Here is an 18,745-nt window from a genome sequence, read left to right as displayed (position 1 = left end):
TATACACACCTATAGCACCCATAGCATTCAGAACTCCATTTAACCCCCTATAGGACCCATAGCACAAACACCTTCATTTACCCCCCTATAGGACCCAGAACCCCATTTACCCCCCTAGAGCACGCATAGCACCCAGACCCCATTTAACCCACTATAGCACCCATCGCAACCAGACCCTCATTTAACCCCTATAGCACCCATAGCACCCAGGATCGCATGCACGCCCCTATAACAACCATAGAACCCAGAGAACCCAGACCCTGATTTCCGCCGTTATAGGAACCAGACCCCCATTTACACCCCTATAGGACCTATAGAGTAAATGGGATTCTGGGTGCTATGCGTGCTATAGGGGAGTAAATGGGATTCTGGGTCCTATAGGGGGGAAAATTGAGTTCTGGGTACTTTGGGTCCTATAGGGGGTAAATGGAGATCTGGGTGATATGGGTCCTATAGGGGTGAGAAAACAAGGAGTGACTGGCATACAGCTGGCACTGTTGCAATGCCAGCTGTGCACTGAAGAGGCACAGCACCAGTATCCCCTCCTGGCTCTTCGGCTCTGGGCTCAGGAGCCAAGCGTTCATGCCCCTCTCTGCTGCCGGGCAGCCGAGGGCAGGCACTGCATTATTTGGACGCAAATGGACTTTTGGGGTGTCCTGGGTTCATCCATTGCAGTCATTTGTGTCCTTCTTGTATCTGGTGCAGTTCTGTGGTGTGAGTTCAGGGCTGGGAACAGTTGCTGATAACAAGTATGTTTTGGGGGTGTTTGTGTTCAAGGCTTGTTCTGGGCACATGCTCCAGCCAGGTGGAGGAGGGGAGGCCGGGAGGAAGGAGAGACAGGACACCTGACCCAGGCTAGCCAATGAGGTATTCCATACCATAGCACGTGATGCCCAGGATGCAACTGGGAGAGAGAGAGCAGGAGGGATGGAGCTCTAGAGGAAAATGGAGGAGGGAGCACGCGGTGCTCGGCCGGGCAGGGTGGAGTGAGTTATGGGTTGGTGGCTGGTGAGGTGTTGTATTCTTTTCGCTTGTTATTGGCTGTGTCATTATTATTGTGTTAGGCCTTAGCTATTAACAGTTCTTATCTCAATCTGTGGGGGCTACATTCCTTGGATTCTCCTTCCTAACTCTCCGGGAGTTGGGGGACTTGGTTTAAACCACGACAGGAGGTTAAAGGAATTCCTTTGCTTAAATAAAAGTATTGTCTTTCTTAAGTACTTAACATGCCAAGGCATCGACTACTGATGAGGGGGAGAAGCAGATGCTTAGTTCTACTGATGAGGGACAAAAGCAGATGCTCAGCTCTACTGGTAAGGGACAAAAGCAGATGCTCAATTCTACTGGTAAGGGACAAAAGCAGATGCTCAGCTCTACTGGTAAGGGACACAAGCAGATGCTCAGCTCTACTGGTAAGGGACACAAGCAGATGCTCAGCTCTACTGGTAAGACACAAAAGCAGATGCTCAGTTCTACTGGTAAGGGACAAAAGCAGATGCTCAGCTCTACTGGTAAGGGACACAAGCAGATGCTCAGCTCTACTGGTAAGGGACACAAGCAGATGCTCAGCTCTACTGGTAAGACACAAAAGCAGATGCTCAGTTCTACTGGTAAGGGACAAAAGCAGATGCTCAGTTCTACTGGTAAGACACAAAAGCAGATGCTCAGCTCTACTGGTCAGGGACAAAAGCACATGCTCAGCTCTGCTGGTAAGGGACAAATGCAGATGCTCAGTTCTACTGGTAAGGGACAAAAGCAGATGCTCAGCTCTACTGGTAAGGGACACAAGCAGATGCTCAGCTCTACTGGTAAGGGACAAAAGCAGATGCTCAGCTCTACTGGTAAGACACAAAAGCAGATGCTCAGCTCTACTGGTAAGGGACAAAAGCAGATGCTCAGCTCTACTGGTAAGGGACAAAAGCAGATGCTCAGCTCTACTGGTAAGACACAAAAGCAGATGCTCAGCTCTACTGGTAAGGGACACAAGCAGATGTTTGGTTGTGCTGACAAGTGGGGCAGAAGCAGACGGGACATGGACCAACCCCAGCACAGCCCCAGCCCACAGGTGAGCTCCTCACCTCTCCGGCTCCTGCCCTTCTCCTGCTCCCTCTGGCCTATGGCCAGGGGACGGTGGCCCAGCAGGGCCTGGCAGCAGGAGGAGCGCCCCGGGGCATGCTGGGAGCTGTAGTGCTGGGGCTGCCGGCGGCCATGTTGGTGCTGGGGCTTGCAGGTTGTGCTGAGGGGAGGGCCGGGGCCAGCGCTGAGGTGAGCGAGCCCCTGTGGAGATGGAGACAGCCCCGCTGTGGGCACAGGCACCGGGCACCCCGACTGCCAGAGCGCCGAGAGCTGCCCCAGCCCGGCCTGCGGCCTGCAGCTGGCCCTGGGCCTGCACAGGAGGAAAGGGGAGAGCACAGAGAGGCAGAGAAAGAAGGGCCTGGGCTGAAGAGGTTCCCTGGCAGGACGGAGAGCGGGAGCTGTGGTGAGTGCCCGGCCCTTGGGGCCGTGTCTGCCTCTCATCTCTCCAAGCTCCCGCTCCCTTTCCCCTTGCTGTCATTGTCTCCCTTCCCCAGACCTCTCTTCTATTCCTGTGCTGTCCTCCACGTCCCTCTCTTCTCCAAGTCCTTCTTTCTCTGTCTCTCTACCAGCCCCTTCTCCTGCTTGCAGCTCATTCTGTATCCCACCGTCTCTGTCTTTCTCCCTGCCTACTTCTCCTCTCTCTGGCTGTGTCTGCTGCTCCCAGACCCTTCCTCCATCACTCTGCAGGGCTTCTGATGCTTCTCTTTCTTTCTCCATCCCTCTGAGCTGCTCCTTGCTCCTGCACTTCTCTTTCTCTTAGTTGTTAGTCTTGTTTGTTGCTCTGGTTTTAGAATCCTAGAATAGTTAGGGTTGGAAAGGACGTTCAGATCATCCAGTTCCAAGCCTGTGCCATGGGCAGGAACACCTCACATTAAACCATGTCACCCAGGGCTCTGTCCAGGCTGGCCTTGGACAGTGCCAGGGATGGAGCATTCCCAAGTTCCTTTGGCAGCCTGTGCCAGCCCCTCACCACCCTCACAGGGAAGAACTTCTTCCTTATATCCAACCTAAACTTCCCCTATTTCAGCTTGAACCCATCACCCCTTATCCTGTCACTCTGGTCCCTGATGAAGAGTTGCTCTCCAACATCCTTGTAGCCCCCCCTTCAGACACTGGAAGCTGCTCTGAGGTCTCCATGCAGCCTTCTCTTCTCCAGGCTGAAGACCCCAGTGTTCTCAGCCTGTCTCCATACAGGAGCTGCTCCAGCCCCTGATTGTTCTCGTGTCCTGCTCTGGACTTGTTCCAACAGCTCCGTGTCCTTTTTATGTTGGGAACACCAGAACTGCACCCAGTGCTGCAAGTGGGGTCTCAGAAGAGCAGAGCAGAGGGGCAGGATCACCTCCTTCACCCTGCTGGTCACACTCCTTTGGATGCAGCCCAGGATACAGTTGCTTTCTGGGCTGTGAGCACACACTCATGTTCATTTTCTCATCGACCGACACCCTCAAGTCCTTCTGGACAGGGCTGCTCTGAGTCTCTTCTGCTCCCAACCTGTAGCTGGGATTGCTGGGATTGCTGGGATTGCTCTGACACAGGTGTAGGAGCTTGCATTTGGCTTGGTTGAACTTCATGAGGTTGGCATTGGCCACCTCTCAGGTGTGTCAGGGTCCCTCTGGATGGCATTCCTTCCCTCCAGCGTATCGACCGAACCACACAGTTTGGTGTTGCTAGCAAGCTCTCCCTGCCCCTATTTGTTTTTTACCCACTCACATTTCCTCTACCCACCACATCTTTTGATGATCTCTGTCAATCCCGTAGTCCTTACTTCTCTCTGCCCTGCTCCCTCTCCCACTGTTTGCCTCTCTTCCTCTTTCCCTGCTGCTTCTTTCTCCATCTCTGTGCAGATCCCTACCCTTTTATTCTTCTCATGTCCTTCTTTCCCTTTTATTCTTTCTTTCTTTTTGTTTTTGTTTTTGTTTTTCTTTTTCTTTTTCTTTTTCTTTTTTTTTTCTTTTTCTTTTTCTCTTCCTTCCTTCCTTCCTCCTTTCCTTTCCTTTCCTTTCCTTTCCTTTCCTTTCCTTTCCTTTCCTTTCCTTTCCTTTCCTTTCCTTTCCTTTCCTTTCCTTTCCTTTCCTTTCCTTTCCTTTCCTTTCCTTTCCTTTCCTTTCCTTTCCTTTCCTTTCCTTTCCTTTCCTTTCCTTTCCTTTCCTTTCCTTTCCTTTCCTTTCCTTTCCTTTCCTTTCTTTCTCTTTTTTTCTTTCCTGCTCAGCCTCTCTGTCCAGCTGGCTGTGCCTTCTTTCACTATGGCTCTGGAATTTTTCTTTCTCCCTCTCTTGACCTGGTGCCCAGCAGTTGGTTTTGTCCTCCAGTGCTGCCCTGCTCTCTCTTGCTTCTCTCTCTGCCATTCTGGCCTGCTCTCCCCATTATTTTCATTCCTTCATCGTGAGCCTGAAGCCCATCAGGATTTTCAGTTCCATCACTTTCTCTTGCATTCTGTCCCTGCTCTTTTCTCTCTTTCCCTTAGTTCTGCTGCCTTTCTCTTCTTTCCCTTCTTTCTCCACCTCTGCCCTGCTCCATCCCTCTCATTTTCTCTCTGTTTCTGTCCTGTTCCCTGTCTTTGCTCTGTCCCCCCCATTTTTCTGCCATACTTCCTCTTAGGGCTCCCCACCACCACTATCCTGTCCTGCTCTCTGTCGCTCTTATTTCCCAGTTGCAGCACAGTGTGTTTTTTTCCTTCCATCTCTCTGTCCTCCTGCCCAGCCCTGGCTTTCTTACCTCCAGCTCTGTCCTGCTCCCCATCTCTTATTTTTGCCTGTCTTTGCCTTTGTCCTGCCTTCCTGTCCCATTTTCCCTCTCTCTCACCTGTCCTGCTGCCTTTGTTTTTCTTGGAGAATCGGTGTCCTGCTCCCTTTCCTCATCTTTCCCTCTCTGTCCCCTGCCCAGGGATGGCGTTGGGATCTGGAGGGTTGCCTGGGACTTGCTGTGAATCACAGTCAATGTGAAATGGAACGTACCTGAGCTTGAATGAAATCGGACCGATTGCATCTGGTTTTCTTCCCGTTTCCAATTCCAACTGACTTTGTTGGTGCTGATGATCATGGGACCCTGATCTGCAAACACACTGACGGCATCACTCACTTTGGTAATGGGGCAGGTGGTCTGTGATAAGGATGTGTACTTGCATGCTGGTGCTTTCATGAACGTTCTCTGGTCTTGCCATGGTTAAAGCTCGGAGGATGTGACAGGATGGAAACCATCTTTGTAGTAGGCCCTGAACATCAAAGGTGCGGATGTGCTGGCGATATCCCACCAGCCTGGAGATGTGGGGACTTCAGTGAGAGCCCAGTAAGGATCCCGTTTTGTGCTCCGGTAGAGGCTGTTTGTGCACACTGTCCCAAGAGGCATATTAGCATGGCTGCTTCTTTGAGACCTCAGAAAAGACTCTGCAGGATGCAGAGACTGTGGTAGCATTGCTTGTTTAAGGAGTTTGGTGTTACCTTTTGCCCCTTGCCTTCCTGTCCCACAGTACAATGTGCCCTTTCATGCCAGTGCAACTACCTGGAGCAGCACAGTGAGCAGTGAATGTCTTAATCAGGGTGTTAGCACATTCCCGTTGCCCTCTGTGGGCTTATCTGTGGCTCAGGGTGTAAGTGGAGGAGGTTTGTAGTTGCACAGTTTTCTAAAACCTGGATGGGGGTAGTGAGCTGCCTTAGAGCATTTGCAACATGCACTGAAAATAGGTGGCCAGGTGCACAAGTCAGAAGTTCTTGGGCTTGTTGCTGAAGCCTCTGTCTCCTTAAATGATGCATCTAAGGATGCAGTTGATTTTTTTGGGGGAGAAGCTGGAGGGTTCCCTTGTGCACGGGGATGCTTTTGTTAACTGTGTTTTTCTGCTTTAGGCCTCGTCACGCAGGCAGATGTTTTGCTGCATGTAGCCTTCTGACCAGCAGTGGCAACTCAAGAACCCCTGATGTCTGTCAGCAGCACTGGTGAGCAGCTGGGAATGTGTGTGTGTGTCCTGCAGCCTTCTGAGCCCCAGCACTGGCAGCTGGCTACCCTGGACTTCCCCCGCTGTCTCTGGTTCACCACAGAATGGCTTGTCCAGTCCCCATAGCCAACCTGACCCACATCCCACAGCAGTCCTATTCAAGTTGTGTTTTCAGTGAGAGTCCTTCCTGAGTGATCATTTCCTGGGAGGACAGTGCAATGATGGAGGTAAAGTGTCCCCCCATGAACAGAAGGCTTTTGTGGGCCTCGCCAGGGGCAATGCCTTGGAGGACGCCTTTCAGAATGGGGAGAGGAGTAAGAGTCTAAAATTCTTGAGCTGGCATGTGCTATTCAAGGAGAGAGGCTAGGACACAAAATATAGAATTTTGAGAGTAATTCTCTGTTCATGGCCATGAGGTGTACCAGTGAAACTGGGGCATAGGAATGTGGTTTTACAGAGTCATGGAATTGTTAGGGTTGGAAGTGAAGTCTGGAGATTTTCCAGTTGAACCCCTTGCCAAGGCAGGGCCACCCAGAGCAAGTTACACAGGAATGTGTCTGGGTGGTTTTGGAATGTCTGCGCAGAGGGGGACTCCTCAGCCCCCCTGTGCAGCCTGTTCCAGTGTTCTGACACCCTCAGTGTAAAGAAGTTCTTCCTGATGTTGAGATGAAACTTGTTGTGCTTTAGTTCATGGCCATTGCTCCTCGTCCTGTCACTGGGTAGAAAGAGTCTGGCACCATCCTCTTGGCACTTGTCTTTCAGATATTTCTGTGCATTAATGACAATCCCTTCTCAGTCTCCTCTTCTCTAGACTAAACAGGCTGATTCTTACACATGATTGTTACACCTTTCAAGTGTTCAGTGATTTGTGCAGTGCCTACTCAACACACACATATACTGCTGTTTTGCAAAGCAGCTCTAATTGTGTGGCTTTGTCATCCATCTGCTTCTTTCTTGAGCAAGACATCCCTGCAGCTGGTCTTGCTGCCGTACCTTATCTCTGCTGCAAGGTGAGGGGAGAGTTTCAGTGAGATGTCAGAGGGGCTGTGCTGCTGCTCTGTTCTGGGTAGTGCAGAGATATCCTTTCTTCTTCAGAGCTGGGGCTGCTCTTCTCCCCCTTGCAGTGAGCTGGTGTTCTTTAGTTGTGCTGACTGAACCACATCTATGCAGTTTACAGTGTCAACTATATAGTCCTGAAGAATGTTCATACAGCTTCATACTCTAAAGACCAATTGCTACAATAGTTAGGGAAAGAGATTTTCCTGACAGTCCCTCCTTTTCTTTTGACCATCAGGGTCACACTGTACTGTTCACTGTTCAAGGCCTGAGTTGAGTTCATAAGGTCACACAACAGTGAGAACAGACATACATCGTTAGAAAGCAAAACAAGAGAGGGAGTATGGCAACTCGGCTCCTTTTAGTTCACAGTCCTCTACCTTTGTCTGGGAGTCAGGAAGTTTGCCACCCAAATAGATTTAGTGGAAATCCCTGCCTTACTTCATGTCATATTTTTAAATGAGTCTTTATCTTGTTTCTGTCAGTTTTGTTTTTGTGGTACTGATTCACATAAAACCCCCAGTGGCTGTTAGTCAGCAATGCACATCATCTGTAATGTGCATACTCTGTCCGGTAGTTCTCAAAGGTGATCTAGAGCTAATTGATCCTGTATTACCGTTTGTGATAATGATTTGGTTTCTTCCTGTAGGACTGTAACGCTGTTTGTGCTTTCAGGAATGGCTTTTTCTAATTGCCTTCAGGTATTTGCAGTAGCTTGTTCTAGTTTTGCAACCCCTAAGTGTGATACAAAAGCTGTTTAGAGCTACATTCTGCCAGAGGGCTGCAACACGTTATCAGTAGTTGGGAGTGAGGGGCTCAGAAGAGATACTGATTCTAACCTGGAGCCTCTCCCAATGCTGGTGGCACCTTTGTTACTTTTTAATCCTTTTCTCCAGAGTTGAAGCAACTGTGGGTGTGTGACACTGGGAAAATCCATTGGTTAATGGCAATAAACATAAATGGTCATTGGCTGCTTTGACTGAAGTCTGTGATTCTTTAAGATGCACTCAAACAGCTTGTTCTGTCGCCTCCCTTTGCTGGCTCTGTGGCACGGGGGATGAGAGGATGGTCACTGTGTGAGGTCAGGCTGGGGAGACAGCAGGGACAGGAGCAGCTCAGGGCAGTGACAGGCCCAGGTGTGATGGGTCCCCCCCAGTTGGGGTGCTCGGAACTGCACGTGATACAAGCCTTTTGTCACAATGCGCTGGGTCACCCGGGTGCACTGTGTTGTGGCACCTGGTGAAGGCTGGGGCAGAGGTGCTTGAGTCGCCATAGAGGTTGGTTGGTCGATCCTCAGAGTGCTGCATGCGGGAGAGGACACCGAGGCCAGGCTGGGGCTTCGGGGAACTCTCCTCCCCTGGGCTCTGAGGAGGACTGGGGCTGGTGCCGACATCACGGCACAGCTCACTTGCTGAGCACCATAGCCTGCAGTAGTTAAGGTGGCACAGCCAGGGCCTCACTAAGCCAGGATGGAGGCGTGAGGCTCTGTCAGCCGAGGCTGCCTGATATCTCCGGGCCTGGCTGTGGCAGAGTGCTGCATGCTCTGAACACCGTTGGCCAGCACAAGCTCAGCCTGTGCTGCTCACCCCAGCGCCCTCGGTGGGCTTTGCCGCGTGCCCTCACCTTCATAGAGGCTGCAAGGCCTCTATCTGTCATTTGCTGAGCTAGACACGGTAGTAGAGCAGGCACTGCCTGGCCCCGACCATGTCTTGCATCCACTACAAGTTCTTCTCCAAGCTGGACTATGATACGGTCACCTTCAGTGGCTTCGACATCTCCCTTTGCGACCTCAAGTGCAAGATCATGCACAAGGAGAAGCTGAAGGCAGCCAACTGTGATCTGCAGATCAGCAATGCCCAGACCAAAGAAGGTACGTGTGCGCAGCAGGTGCAGGGCTTTGGGCATGTCCTGGCTGGTGACGTTGCAGAGCACCCCATGATGGCCACAGCCAGCAGAAGCTGCATTCTGCTTTTTATGGCTCATCCCCACGTAGCATGAGTGAGCCTGGGCCCATCCCGCCAGGTGGCAGGAGCACCAAGAGGGTAAGCAGTGCCAGGGACTAAGTGGGGTGGTGTCATGAAATCTGATTTGGCATCCTGCTGGCTACACCAGTTTGTCAAATGTGCACACTGATTTACAGTGTCCAGAATAGAGCCCTGAGCTTTGTAAACCCCTGAGGGGAGCCTAGGTGAAGCTAGATCTAGCCTTAGTCTCAGGCTTGGTCAATGGTTTATTCTAATGGAATGTAGAAAAAGAAAATCAAGGGAGAATCAAGCTAAAATGATGTGCATAGAAACCGAAGATGAAAGAAAGGAGACCCTCCCACTGAGACACAAAGTTGAGAGTGCACCCACCCCCTGGCTTTCTAAACTCCTGATAGAGCCTAGGTGTGGTTGGATCTGGTCTTAGCATCAGACTTGATCAAGCACATGTAAAGCACTGAGCAGATGAGACTTTTGTGGTTTGTGTATCTCCAGAGATCTATTGGTTTTGTAGCCTAATAGAAGCAAAAGCAACTTCAGTTAGTTCAGGAATGCAACCCCTGTATTAGCCAGCTGTCCTGTAGTGACCTCTGAGACCATTTTGCAGTTGGCATTCAAACTGTTTTTAAGAAATGAAAAAGATTTAGCTGGTGGTGTTTGGTTATCAAACCTGAAAATGCCTTGAAAGGTACTGTTAGTGTGTTCAGACAATGAAAGCACAATGTTATATATAAGATTTGGCTTCTGTACCTGGAAAGGCCTTCTCTGAAGTGCTGTGTAGTTCATGATGTACTAATACATGCCTTTTTGAATATCTTTGTCTGTATTTCTGTTGGTTTCAGAATACACAGAAGATGCCCTGATTCCTAAAAACTCATTGGTAATCGTTAAAAGAATCCCTGCTGGAGGAGTTAAAGCTACCAGCAAAACGGATGTTACGTAAGTGTCCACACAGCATTGCACTCTTTGCTGTTGGTTTCAGTGTGTGAACTGTTTCAGTGCATATGAGACATTCAGATTGTATCTTTCTTGTTAAAGCTTCCGTTAATTTTTGTTGTCACTGGGTGGATTTTCCTGTATAGGTCCTGAAGCAGACTTATGTTTTTAGGCCTGCTGGGATATGGGGTTCAAACTGCAACAATAGAACCTTTTAAAATGATTCTATGGGGTTGGTTGTTGGGTTAATTTTTCTGAGAGCCAAGTTGTAGATCCTGTTTTGTCTGCGTGGAGAGATTCCTTGTTAAATGTGTTTGCTTTTATGGCTTTTAGAGAGAAGACAGTTCTGCAGTGTAGTGTAAACTTAAAATTTGCTCCTGTCTCAGAAGTCTGATTCTTAGTGTTTGACTTTTTCTTGTATCTGGGGGAGAGGGACAGGATATGTCAGGTATTCTTATGCCCCAAATGGCTGGGGCTTGCATACTGGCTACACAGGAAAGACCGACGCTTGCCAGCTGGCAAACTGTGCAAACAAGAAGTTCAATTCAAAAATGATTCCTCTTAGTTTCCTAAAGCCAGGGTCTGTTTTGGGCAAGACGAAAAGAGCAGTGTCATAAAGTGTATTGCCTCTTGTGCAAGTACAGTGAAGGAGTAGTTAATCCTTTCCAAACCTGAAGCTTAGTAAGCAACTTAGCACATTACCAGCAGTTGGTGGCTATCCTCCTGATGCTGTTTTACCTGTCTGTGGGGCTAAGGAAAGAATGGCACTGCTCTTCTAGCATTGAAAACTGATAGGGCAGATCAGCTTTCTATTCCTTCAGCTGGAAACATTGCAGAAACAGGGGGTAGAGTGCTTAATGTTTGGTCAGTGAGTACGTGGAACCGCAGCAAGGTTTCAGATGGAATAAGTATTTCTTAAAATGCTGCAGCATTATCGTAAAACAAATTCTGGCAATTAAGATTTTTATTTTTTTTTTTGTCACAGGGCTCCTCAGTCACACAAAATCCCAGGAGCAGCTTCTTTCAGGTGACATTTCTACTACTAGTGTTAGTCAGTACAGCGTATGTAACATGGCTAGTACTTTGGCACTTTCACGGCTAAGTATGGTAGATACCTGAGCACAGTGCTTGGGCTTCCACAAGGAAACACTGTTCTAAAGGCTAAGCTGCTGACAGTTTTGTTAGTTCCTTGTCAGATGATTGACTTTTTTTTCTATCACTGAAGTAAACTTGGCCTTTGAAGTGTTGGGGCTATCACTGTTCTGCCATAGAAACTAAAGTACTGTAGGTGACACCTGTTTGTAATACTAGGGATGTACAGATTGCCTGAAGTTACCTTCATAGTTTGAGGGTTGATTATTTAAGAACACAAAACCGTAGTACAGACTTGATATATTTGATACTTAGGTGGCAGAGAAAATATGAGCGCTTTCTCTTGCACGGGTGTGTTTTGTATCTGTGAGTCTGACTTACGACAAAGTAGAAATGGGATTTTGGAGGTTTTCTTAGTTGCGCTGAATGACCAAGAGATAACAGTTTGTGTATACAAATAAATGTCCATATTCAGTAGACTATCAGAACGTAATGTTTTGATGTTTGGGTTTTATAATTGATTTTCGGTGCTTTCTGTTGGGTACAAGTGCTTTAAGTTGTGATCACCTTTCTGTCTCCTCCTAGAAGTCGAACTGAGCCAGTGAGCAGAACATCGGAAGCAGTACGTAAAAACCCAATCTCACCCTTTTTTTCTACACACTGCACTGAATTCTAAACTATGTAGTCTTGTATTAATTTTCCAAACATTAACTTCATCTATCTCCCAGTAAAACATAGTACAGATTGTCATTCAAATGTACTGTTTCATCATAGTGAAAACTGAGTCACGCCATCAATTTGCCCAGTTCTGATGTGAATGCTGGGATTTATGCCTAGTAATGCATGGTATTTCCTATCGCATATGCTAGAATATGTCCTGTGTGACTTTGTGTTGTGCAGATAGTGCCCGATCATCTTTAGTTCATGCAGGTTCCAGGTGTGCACAGTTGAACTTGGTGCCACGTTCGAGCTCTGTCTGCCTATAGCTAGTAATGTTGTGAGTTTGTACAGCCTCTTCTGTGCTTTTTGTAAAAGCTGCACATCAGTAGTAGCTCTCTGCAAACACTGTGGCCCATTCCTAGCTAGGGGCCTGAGGACTTAATTGTGGCAAGCTACTGGCGTAGGCAGCTGGGAGGGAGGAGTGTGTTTGCAGTGGAGAAAAAACTGCCATGACTGTGCTTTGAATCCATGCTTTCATCACCATGAAAGACTGGGTTTGCTCTGACAGAAGAATAATAAAAATTCTCACAGTTCCCAAACTAATTTGGATCATTTGTCCTGTGGTCTATAAAAATACAAGATTTTTTTTTCTCCATTTTTATAGGTTACTCTGTCATAGTAAACACCTTTTTCTTTTTTAATTTGAGCAGTTTCTTTTTATAGACAAATTGGCAGGTTACTTTTGTGGCTGATGGTTCAGATTGGTGTTTGGGTTTGGTGGGGTATAGTGAATTTGGCATCTTTGCAGTTCTTGAGAAGAAGGGCAGAGCACATGTTTCAGGGCTGCTTTTTTTCTTGACAGGCAGCTACTGTGTTCATCAAAGCATAACTGTATAAGTGCATGTTTAAGTGATGGGACATTAACCGATTAATTTGCAAACTACACTGCAAGTAAGATTCCTGTAGTGATGCTTCCTTCTCCAATAAACTTGAGCATTTTTCACAAGGGCCCCTCTCTGAGATATTCTGGAGCAGTAAGTCCATCTCCAGCAAGCTGGTTAGTTTAGTTCCGTCTCATTAAGCACACAGGCACTTTTCAGCTGTCACAGGTTGGGACTTTATTCTGAACAAATACAAATTACAGTAGGTTGGAAATGCCTCTTTCAGTGACACGCAGTGGGTATAGTGCAGATTTTCAGACTGCAGTAGGGGTTAACTCTTGCTATGTTTTGATTCTAGAACTTGAATATGCGTTTATTTTTTGCTGTACAAAAGAATGGTGAGTCTTCTGCATCTAATTCTCTGGCCCAGCTTTCAAAGGTGTGTATATATATGTATTGTTGTAAAATACTTAAGAATAAGTGTTTCCTTCATAATTTTAAGCCTTACTTGCAGTCTATAGAGGGATAACTGTTGTAATGTGAACAAAACTTTAATTTTTAATAAAGTATTTATTTTAACCTTAAGAAGTATGTATAATTTGATACTGTACTCTCAAGAGTACTGGCCAATTTGGGAAGACAGAAGGGGAGTGCCTTCTCAGCGCCAACACAATGTTGCAGCGTTACTCATCTTCAGGAAATAAAGCAGCAGTACTTCAGAAGCTGTTTACTGTTTTTCCTATGTTTCATTAATTTTGTGTTGGAATCTAACAGAATTTTTACAAAGGAATTTAATTGTCTGTATGTTATGGACATTTCAGGGCAGTTTGCAACAGCTGAAGTACAAGTGTTTCTGGAACTTGGACAATGGCATGGCTGGTTTTGAATTTCTAGTCGTTAGAGGCACGGAAGCATTCTTTGAATACTGCACAGTCCCACAAATTCCATGCTCTAGACAGTGGAGAACACAAATTTGTTTGAATGCAGACTGTGTCATCTGTGTAAATTGTGTACTTGATTGTTTAGAGGACTATACCAGTGTGTATCTACAGTGTACTAGATGTGACCAGCTGAAAATGTTGCAGTGGCCTGTTTTGGGATGGAACTGCGTGCTCTTTTGGCTCAACACTGTAACTTCAGCAAGACACTAATGGCTGCACTTTGCAAAAGCATAGAGTTAGCCAAGTCAATGCAAAAGATGGGAGCTAGTTCTTTCTCCTGAGAAGAGAGACAGGAGTTCATTGCTAAGAACGAGAGGTCTTCCCACCGGCAGCATCTTCCCTCTCTCAGTGAAGAAATTAAATGTTGTGCCTTTGGCTGTCCCTGCATGTGGCCTTGGTTCTGTAAACCCATGTGAAGTTTTACTCCCAGATGTGAAAAACTGTCCAAGTGGTGCACATTGAACCTTTTGAGAAATGCATGAACAAAACATAAAGCAGCTCAAAACTGTTACTTACTCTAAACACTTTATTGAGACTGGCTTAGCACAGGGGCATTGTGCAGTGAAATATTATTTGGGGAAATGCAGTTTGGATTGCCTACAGGACTGGATGGTCACGTTTATACTGAAGAGAGCCTTGTGTCTTGCTGAGGGATCCGAAAGACTCCCTTCAGTGCTTCTGTGTCTGATGCTGAATTTCAGCAAGCAAAAACTAGAGACCTGACACTAACATAGTGTGTTCTTTTTAATGCTGCAAAATGTAAATCATATAACTTGCAGACATCTTTCTCAATTAAATGCACAGTAACCATCTTCTCCTTCAAATGGGCTGGAGCTTCAAAACCAGTTGAAAACTATTGCTAGTGTCATTTCTTTTCCTCATCACTTCAGTCCACTTGGAAGAAAAGTGGATGGGTTACACAAGTCTATGTCAAGCCTAAGGTTTTGAGTGCCCAAGAAGGCTCTTTTCAAGTAGGCTAGCAGGCACATAAGCATCATTTACAAGCACAAAGTCTCCCCAGCACACTCTCAGGACAACTGTTTCATAGAAGCATCTGTTTTCAGGCAACATCAGCTAGTATTGTGGTGCTGTGTACAGGACTGAGCAAGTGGTGTTGTCTTTGGCTGGCTGAGCTTGCATGTGTTTCTAATGTGTGCGTCAAATAATTCTGTGTTAAACAGACTGCCAACCTGGCTGAAGCCAGTGCTTCTGAAGAAGATAAAATAAAAGCCATGATGATACAGTCTTTCCGTGAATATGATCCAGTCCAGTAAGTGTTGATAAAGTCAAATCAGTTCTTTGATGATCATGGAAAAATTGTGTAGATGTTTGTTTTAACAAGAGAGACAAATGCATACCTTTCTTTTCCTGAAACCTTTTTAGTCCCATGAAGAAGCCCTTGGCTACACCTCCACCATCATATGTCTGCTTTCGGTGCGGAAAACCTGGCCACTATAGAAAGGACTGCCCAAGAAATGGGGTAAGATTTTGGGGACTTGTGGTGTTACTTTCCGACCTTGTTTAATTTCTGACCTTGGCAGTCAGGTAACAAACACAGGAATAATCATATGAAGAAGTGTTTCTCTTGAGATGAAATACAGAGGTTACATGGCAATGCTGAAAAGCCCCTCAAAGTTCAAGGGAAAGCCGGGATTATAAATGTAATGTTTTCTTTTTTCTAAGCCACAGACATGAAATAAGTCCATAGATCTTTTAATCTGTGAATTTACATGCATATTTTTATGTATTTCAGTATTACTGGAAATGTTTCTGTTTTAGCTCTTTTTAATGAGAGCTGGTGTTTTCAGTATTTTGCATGAAACCAAGATGTTTCTGTTGACCCCATCTATTGAATATTTGTGTGTTTTACCGACACAAGTCTCTGGATGAGTGTTCTTGCCCTTTAACATTAGTCACTGAATGTATACACATGAGGTATGAATTCAACCTTCATCTATAGCTGGTGAATAGATGTTTCTGCAGTGGCTGACCCAGAGCCCTGACTTAAGTTTTCTCTCTGAATTGTGCTTTGGGGGAGGATCAGGTTTGTGTGTCTTCTCCCAGTGGATCATGTGCTAAGGGATATTTCACCCTTAAGAAACCTGTTGTTAAGCCAAAGAATGTCGGCTCAGATCAAAACTCTGCTTAAGCCTTTCACAGAATTGTAGAACCAACTAGGTTGGAAGAGGTGCATCAAGTCCAACTGATGCTTCAGGACTGCCAGATCCATCAGGAACCGTGTCACTAAGGCCCTCGTCTACGTGTGTTTTTGCACAATTCAGGGACAGTGATTCCACCACTTCCCTGAGAAGCTGGCTTAGGAACAATAGGTGACTTAGGCCATGTTCATTTAGGAAAAGAAGTACTTTGGTTGAACAACCTTCACACTGGGTAAAAGGAGAGGATTTCAAGGCTTTTGCTTCTTCCAGTCGTCACTGAACTGTCATTTTAAGTGTAGGTCTTAAGATGAGGTATGTCTGCATTTCTTTTCTTAACAGGACAGAAATGTGGAGTCTGTTCCCAGACTGAAAAGGAGCACAGGAATTCCAAGGAGTTTCCTGATAGAGGTGAAAGATCCCAACACAAAGGGTGCAATGCTTACCAACACTGGAAAATATGCAATCCCCATTATTAATGCGTAAGTACAGGGATGCTGGAGAGGGACTATTCATTAGAGACTGTAATGATAGGACAAGGGGTAACAGGTTGAAACTTAAACAGCAGAGGTTTAGACATAATAATATATGGATTATGGGTATAATGGATATATTCCTGGATCTAAGGAAGATATTCTTTACTGTTAGGGTGTTGAGGCACTGGAATGGGTTGCCCAGGGAGGTGGTGAATGCTCCATCCTTGGCAGTGTTCAAGAGCAGGCAGGATGAAGCCTTGGGTGATATGGTTTAGTGTGAGGTGTCCCTGCCCATGGCAGGGGGGTTGGAACTGTATGATCTTAAGGTCCTTTCCAACCCAAACTATTTTATGATTCTATGACTCTATAAGTACGGGATTAATTGGACTGAGCAAATAGCGAATGAGAGAAAGCATGCATAAACATCTGAGTGGATAATGCAACCAAGTTGGACTGCATGTGTAATTACGGGAGAGGAAGCACAGCCATTGCATTTTAACCTTAAAATCTGTGATGCTTGCTTGCATGAAAAGAGGGTGGTCATTCATACTTGTCATGCCCCTGGAAGTTGGTTCATGTTGTGGTGCACCAAGGATCTGTATTTCTGCAGAACATTTCAGTAGTGTTGACAGGGAGTCATTCTCTTTGAGAGCTCATTTTGCATCTGGTTTATGTTTCAAACGCTTCTTACAAGAATTGAACCAACAGCTGTTGGATTGAGATTTCTTCCCCCTCTGGGTTTTTATTTTACAGAGTTATGGCTATAGAGAAGTAGTTTCAGCTCAGTGCCTACAGTTCAGAAGGGTAATGTGGAGTGAGAAGAATTCCATCTAGTATCTTCTTTTGATAGAACACAAAGCTTGGACAAGTATTCCTTTACCCATCTTTAAATTTGTTCTTTTTCCTTCCCCACATGCCCTCCAGGGAAGCTTATGCTAGAGAAAAGAGGAAAAGGCCTCCATCTTTACCAGAGGAGCCATCCTCCTCCTCTTCTGATGGTCCTGTTCCGGATGAGCTGTTATGTCTCATTTGTAAAGACATCATGACCGATGCAGCTGTTCTTCCCTGCTGTGGAAGCAGTTATTGTGATGAGTGTAAGTGTTATTCCCATGTTGTTAATTGAAAACATCACATCTCATCTTCTGAAAGCAAAAATAGCAGAGAACAACATTACTTTGTTACCTGTTCTAATTAAAGCCTAAGTATACCCTGACTAGGAAAGGACTAAAAAAAAGGGGGGCAGAAAACTTATTTCTCTTTCTACAGATCCAGTTACATCCTCTTTGCATGCAGAGGAGTGTCTAACTGTGCATTTGATTACAGTATTAGGTACCAAATGTTTGCCCACAGCCCTTTCTCTCATACAAAATTATACAGCCATCTCTGGTGACTGGCTGTGGTCTGCAACAAATGGATAGTTAGGCATTTAATCCACATTCTTCTCCACGGGAGAGCTGGTTCAAACCTTCAGAACTCAGACCTACCAATGCTTTTTTTTGAGATGTGCTTTGTTCTTTAACTTTGGGGTCAATGACTTCTTGCTGTCACGGACAGTGGAAAAAGGATGGGTTGAATCAGGAAGACACATCCGACACTCCAAATATTACAACAGCAAAATGTCAAAACTGTGTAACTATTTGCTGCAGACTAGAAATTTTTGACACTTGAACATCTGCAGCTTCGTGCTGTATGCTCGAGACCACATTCACCCATGAATCATATACGTGTTTTGATTAGAACCAAACAGCTTTCCTTAGTTTGGCAAAAAACTATTGCATTGTGATTATGCTAATTATGCACAGGTATTAGAACGGCATTGCTGGAGACTGAGGATTATACATGCCCAGCGTGTCACCAGACAGATGTTCCTCCTGATGGTTTAGTTGCCAACAAGAGCCTACGCCAGGTAGTGTGATGACTTTCACATCAATTGGACAAAGAGCTCGTAAGGAGCTGAGAGAGAAGACAAGATTACTGTAATATTAATTTAGCCTTAAGCAAGGCTAAATTGAATAAGGCTAAATTTACTTTTCAAACACATTATCTCTGACAGCTCTTTAGAGACAATGTGGCAAATTCAGGTCACACTTGTGTTTAACACAATCACCTCACTTTCAAATTTGGTGTTAACCCTCAAGTCACTTCACTTTCAAATTTGGTGTTAACGCTCAAGTATTTACATACATGTGGAGGCTTTTGTTGGTGTGTGTGCTGAAGTTTCAGGTTACCTTTATAACATGTTCCTCTGCCTCTAGGCTGTGAACAACTTCAAAAATGGTGTTGGCTACACAAAAAGGCTCCGTAAGGAGATCCAGCAGCAACCATCAGTACCCACAGGTGGTAAGTAATGACAGCTTTAGAATTTCTCTTAAACAATTACCTTCAGATAAGCTGAATGGGCTTTTTTGATTCTCCCCTCTTCAAAAGGTCCTCCGAGGACAGACAATACCATCCACTGCCCAGGTGCCAGAACAAGCTGTGAACTGTAAGTATGCTATGGAAATTCAATATATACCTACTTGTAACCTAGGCTGTAACGTATGACTTACACAACAGCTGAT

At 45.9% G+C, this 18,745-nt stretch overlaps 1 protein-coding gene and 1 long non-coding RNA gene across 4 annotated transcripts in view; both read left to right on the top strand.

The window, feature by feature from the left end:
- The first annotated feature begins 5,915 nt into the window (after nucleotides 1–5,915).
- LOC101869562 (E3 ubiquitin-protein ligase RBBP6-like) overlaps nucleotides 5,916–18,745 on the top strand; it is a 106,277-nt gene continuing 93,447 nt past the window's right edge. For 2 of the 3 annotated variants that reach the window (XM_034069203.1, XM_034069205.1), the window contains exons 1-4: nucleotides 8,765–8,930; nucleotides 9,885–9,981; nucleotides 10,964–11,005; nucleotides 11,656–11,692. In XM_034069203.1, the coding sequence (XP_033925094.1) occupies nucleotides 8,765–8,930; nucleotides 9,885–9,981; nucleotides 10,964–11,005; nucleotides 11,656–11,692 (342 nt within the window). Of the gene's footprint in view, nucleotides 6,006–8,764; nucleotides 8,931–9,884; nucleotides 9,982–10,963; nucleotides 11,006–11,655; nucleotides 11,693–18,745 lie in introns of those variants that run through there. The other variant, XM_034069204.1, reaches the window with a different exon arrangement.
- Nucleotides 13,004–15,005, top strand: LOC117436980 (uncharacterized). Its single transcript, XR_004550268.1, has 3 exons — nucleotides 13,004–13,050; nucleotides 14,734–14,822; nucleotides 14,936–15,005. It is a non-coding gene; the product is annotated as an uncharacterized lncRNA (long non-coding RNA).

This window comes from Melopsittacus undulatus, chromosome 14 (genome assembly GCF_012275295.1).
Source record: "Melopsittacus undulatus isolate bMelUnd1 chromosome 14, bMelUnd1.mat.Z, whole genome shotgun sequence".
NCBI lineage: Eukaryota > Metazoa > Chordata > Aves > Psittaciformes > Psittaculidae > Melopsittacus > Melopsittacus undulatus.
Note: the sequence above shows the minus strand (reverse complement) of the source record. Positions and strands in the feature narration are given on the sequence as shown.